A 4,832-nucleotide genomic window follows, 5' to 3' on the forward strand; every position below is an offset into this window, starting at 1 on the left:
AACAAACAGCCCCTCCCCTTCTGAGTGCTGGTTTCCATGGCAACACTCTAGTGCCTTTCTTTCCCTAGGCGTGCTTGGATTTCAGGCCTCAGGTGAGTGTTGGGGGTAAGGCCCTGGGTCTGGGGGCATCACAGGCAAAGGACCAGTCCCTCTGAGGACCCTTGCTTTAGGTTGAGGGACAGGACCTCAGGTCCTAGAAGGCAAGGGTGACAGGGGGACGACAACAGGAAATGTGCACTCAGGTGACATGTTGCTTGTGGGGGGTGACCTGCTGCCTTGTCCTGGTCAGAAACACACAGATGTGGGCACACATGTGACCAGCAGTCTAGTGTCCCGTGGGGTGTGTGCGCACAAATGCGTGTACACACACACAGACCTCTTTGGAGTGGTACTGTCTAGGGCTGTCAGGCATAGGCAGACGCTCATGGCCACAGGGGCATCCATACGTAGGACACAAGAATGACAGCCACACCGTCCCTCTCAGCTCCCCCAGGAACATCGAGAATGGCCCCTGAGTCTTGCCAAGAGGCTGAAGAAGCCGAGAAAGAGGCTTCCTTATCCCTGGTGGACCAAGAGCCAGTCAATGGCCACCTGGAGCCTCCAGCTGGCACACCCCAAGAACCAGTGGCTCCCACATGCCCACAGGACACCAAGCCCAGCTCTCCACGGGTGGTCTTCTCTGTCAACCTGCAGGAAGGAAGGGAGGGAGGGGTGGTCAGCCCCTTGGGCCTGGTCAGCCAGAGGGCAGGGCCTGATCGCTGGCATTGCAGGTTGGCCCCTGAGTCCCTGGACCCTCGAACCCTGCGGCTGCTGTGGGGTCAACGGGAACTAGAGATCCAGGCCCTGCGGTGGGCCATCCAGAACCACCAGGATGCCCGGCATTGCCATGTCCTGCACGAGGTGGCTGGACTTCCATCTGAGAGGTGAGCAGCCAAGCGCTAGTCCCCCAGCCCAACCCAGCCTCTGTCCTGGCCCAAACTCCTGGTTTTTGTCTGACCCCATCCCCAACCACTGGTCCTGACCGACACTCCAACTTGATTCTTACTCTGACCTTTGCCTCTAGCCCTAAGCCTTACCTGGACCCTGACCCTCTACCCTGACCCTGAAAAAGTGAATATATTGTGAACGTGCCCAGATCCTAACTCTGAACACATTTTTAGTCACTGAACCTAGACCCCACCTACAACCTAGACTTCTCAGAGCCAGACCTGGCCTCGCCCCCTGGAACTCTGTGCCCTTGGGCCCCCAATGTCAGTGAAGAGGGGCCCCTCCTTCTCCCTTCCTTGGCTACTGACCTCGAGGTGGGGGCTGCTGAGATTGCCCCTTCCCCCAGGAGCGCACGCAATCAGGAAAAGTTCCTGCAGAACCAGGTCCAAAAGCTGACTCTGGAGTTGAAAGAACAGAAGAAACAGGCCCAGCTGGTAAGGGGCAGGTGGGATCAGGGAGTTGGGCAGGGGACCCAAGCCGGGGTGAGGATCCAGGGCCAGGTAGGGGTTGGCCTTGGGGGTCGGCACCTGGAGAAGACCCTGCCCACCTATGCACCCTCCTGGAGCAGGAGAAGTCCCAGCTGGAGGAACGTCTGCTGCAGACCATGACCACGATGCAGCAGCTGGAGGCTGAGCTGCAGGCCTTCCAGAAGTCCTGCCTCCTGCAGCTGGCCCGCTCCTCCTGGGTGGGTCGCATACTACGGTCTTCCACCGGCAGTGTGGAGGTAAGCCCCACTCGGCCCACCCTCCTGCCTCCCGTGTCCCCCTCCCCAACCCTCCTTGGACATCCCCTGGGTAGCCAGTGTCTCTCCTTCAGGTGCTTTTGCTGGGGGGAGGGGGGCTGGCCTGCCTGGGAAGCCTGTCTCCCCTCAGGACCACGGGGCAGGGAGGAACCCCCTGGTTCCGCCAAGTGGACGCCCAGCAAGTGTGTGTCTCAGGTGCTGGTGAGGGGAGAGAGGGTCTCCCCCAGCCCCTGCCCACTGGCCTCCACTCCCCCGTGCAGGTGGTAACTGCAGAAACCCTGATGGACTTCAGTGACCTCTCTGAGAGTGCACAGGGCCCCTCCACCGGGGAGGTAAGCAGGGCCCCCATGTGCTTTCACAGCCGGCAGCCCTGCAGGAGGGGAGGGCCACATGCCTGTTGCTTCCTGACCAGGGTTTCCGGCTGGAGGACGTGGACTGGAACAGCATTGCCCAGCGGTATCCCAACCTCTTCATCAACATTGAGTCCAGCTCAGACCAAAAGTAACTTTGCTGGTCAGGCAATCCTCCAGGGGTGCAGGGCAGGGGGGAGAGCGTGCCTTGGCATATGTGGGCCAGAGTCCAAGTTCTACCTTTAGTGTGTCTGGACAAGTAACTCACACCTTCGAAGGTCAGTTCTCCCATCTGTAGGATGAGGTTCACAGTGAAGGGAAAGGGCTCCGGAGCCCTCATGGTCCTTCCAGGAGCCTTTTCCCTAGGCCGGGTCCCGGGGTGCCCCATCCACCTTGGGGAGGCTAGATGGGTACAAGGCTAGAGTCTAGAAGCCAAAGCCAGCAGCCGCGAGCAGATCAGCACTGTGGCCCACAGGCACCCACGACCCCTGCCACCCCCGCAGTCCCCACTGTTGGACGAGTGGGGCTCGGAGCTGCGCAGACAGCGCGTGGAACAGCGTCTCAAGAGTGTCGAGTGGAGTTCCCTGCCCTTCGTGGGCACTAGCAGCTCGGGGGGCGCGGACTCCGACTCCAGCAGTGGCCAGCTGGCTGAGCATTATCGCATGCAGAAGGTCACAGGACACCCACCCGGCACGCCAGGCCGCCATTCTTCTGAGCTGACAGAGGCACTCTCGAGGAGCCTCAGCAGGGAAATGCAGACACAGCCTGAAGGTGGAGTGGAGCGGGCCTCCCCAGTTACCCCCCCCCAACAGGGTTATGATCTCTGCCCAAAGCCCTAAACACCGTGTCCCCCAACAGCTTGGTCTTCACAACTGCCCAGAGCAAGGCCGCTCCCAGGGATTAGGGTGGTCTTGCATGATAAGTGCTGCTGTCTCGGCACTCTGGCTCCAAGACCCCCCTGCCCCCCCCCCCCCCCCCCCCCCCCCGGCCCGTACTTGGAGTTATATCTCTGCTTTCCTCAGCCTCCAGGGTCCAGCCCTCCTGCTCTGGATCTGACCCCGGGAGCTGTTCCTCTCCCAAGTGCACCGTCAGGGTGCTGCAGGTCGGTCTGGCCTCCCATGAGATGTCCACAGTGGATGCTCCATATGGAGGTAGCCCTTCCAACAGGTCTCCTTTCCCTGGATCTCCAGAAAGCCCACCGGGACCAGCCTGGCAAGACTGTCCTGATGAGGGAGTCCTGTGCAGATCCAGAGCACCCACATTCCGCACGCCGTTGGAGGTGAGGGGGTGACCTGGTGGGTCACAGCAGGAGTGGGTCTCGGCCAGGGTGCAGTGGAGGGGTGCCCACGCCTCTCTGCACAGTGCCCCTACTCTCCCTGCTCCTCACCCCAGCCCAACGGGTTCCTGCCTGAAGATCGTGGCTGTCAACGGCCGGGAGAGGTTTGTGCGCGTCCTCAACCAGTCGCTGGAGGAGACTGTGGACCTGGGTGGCCTGAGGCTGCAGCAGCACCTGCACGACTTCCCCGTGTGCACGTACCGCTTCCCGCCGGGCACGCTGCTGGCGCCGCGGCACCACGTCACGGTGCGCCCCGCTCCCCGCGAGCCCCCGTGGCCCCGGCTCAGGCCCCCACCGCTCCTCACCCACCACCCCATGATGTCCACCAGGTTTGGGGCGAGGGGCCCCGCAGCACCAAGAAGCAGCTGCCCTCTTCCTTGGGCCAGGAGCCCGTGCACTTCCGCTCCAGCCGCGGATGTGTGACTCTCCTCCTGAACCCCAAGGGCAAGGTCAGTGTGCGTCCCAGCCGGAGGTGGGGTGGGGGTTGAGCCCCACGGGATGGGGGTGACCGCTGTGCCCCTCCCGGCCGGCCCCGCAGGTCCTGAGCAAGCATCAGGCCCCCCACTGCGTGTCCCCCATCTCAAGGATCTTCGCTGACAACACCGATTTGTCCATAGACCGCTTCCCGCTCTCAGAGGCTGGGCGTGGGGCTGACACCTGCGAGCAGAAGCCTGGGCCTCAACACTCCCACGCGGGCAGGGTGCAGGAAGCCCGGGCCAGACGTCGGAGGCCCGGGTGGGCACCGCCCCACCCTTGCAAAAACCGTCTCCCCAGACTCCCTGTTAAGGACCATTCCCCTACCTCAGGTCCAGTCCCCTCTGGGGCCGCTCCCCAAGCTGGTTCCTGACCAGGGCCACCACCCACCTCCCCAGGTCCGTCCTCTCCAGGCTCGCCCCCCAGTAATTCAAGACCACTCCCAGGCCCCCCGCCTCCCCAGGCCCCTTCCTCTCCAGGACTGCCCTTCCCGCGGGCGGGCTCCGGATCTCACGACCCCCTCGCCCCACCAGGACACGGGTCCTCTTCCCCCGGCTGAGCACCAGCAAGATCTTCCGCCCACGGGAGGTGCCAGCGCAGTCCGAGGCCGCAGAGACCCTCGCGCCGGAGCTCCTGCCCGCCGTCCCCGGTGAGCACGCAGTGATGCGGAGGGAGGGAGGGCGGGCAACCCGCCAGGGAGGTGGGAGGCCCGCCTGACCGATCGCGTCCTTGTTCCCCGCAGAGGCTGGGCTGTGCCTCGAGGACTGCCAGGCTAGGAAGGAGCACAGGGTCCGGGTGAGTGTGCGCGCGCGGGCTGTCCCGCGCCCCTTCGCGGCCCTCCCCCGCCCCGCCAGCCCCGCGCGCCTCTCAGGCTCCGCGCCCCTTCCCCTTCCCCGCCCCCCAGCCCCGCCACCTCTCAGGCTCCGCGCCCCTTCCCCTTCCC

General features: G+C 63.9%; 1 protein-coding gene across 1 annotated transcript in view; it reads left to right on the forward strand.

Annotated features, from left to right (window-relative positions):
- The first annotated feature begins 504 nt into the window (after positions 1–504).
- Positions 505–4,832, forward strand: part of LMNTD2 (lamin tail domain containing 2) — a 4,593-nt gene continuing 265 nt past the window's right edge. Inside the window, 11 exon segments of the mRNA XM_032414847.1 lie at positions 505–923; positions 1,334–1,421; positions 1,556–1,711; positions 1,990–2,061; positions 2,142–2,230; positions 2,555–2,850; positions 3,102–3,661; positions 3,745–3,864; positions 3,954–4,254; positions 4,353–4,538; positions 4,629–4,684. Of these exon segments, the coding sequence (XP_032270738.1) occupies positions 505–923; positions 1,334–1,421; positions 1,556–1,711; positions 1,990–2,061; positions 2,142–2,230; positions 2,555–2,850; positions 3,102–3,661; positions 3,745–3,864; positions 3,954–4,254; positions 4,353–4,538; positions 4,629–4,684 (2,343 nt within the window).

Source organism: Phoca vitulina, unplaced genomic scaffold, assembly GCF_004348235.1.
Source record: "Phoca vitulina isolate PV1807 unplaced genomic scaffold, GSC_HSeal_1.0 scaffold16, whole genome shotgun sequence".
Classification (NCBI taxonomy): domain Eukaryota; kingdom Metazoa; phylum Chordata; class Mammalia; order Carnivora; family Phocidae; genus Phoca; species Phoca vitulina.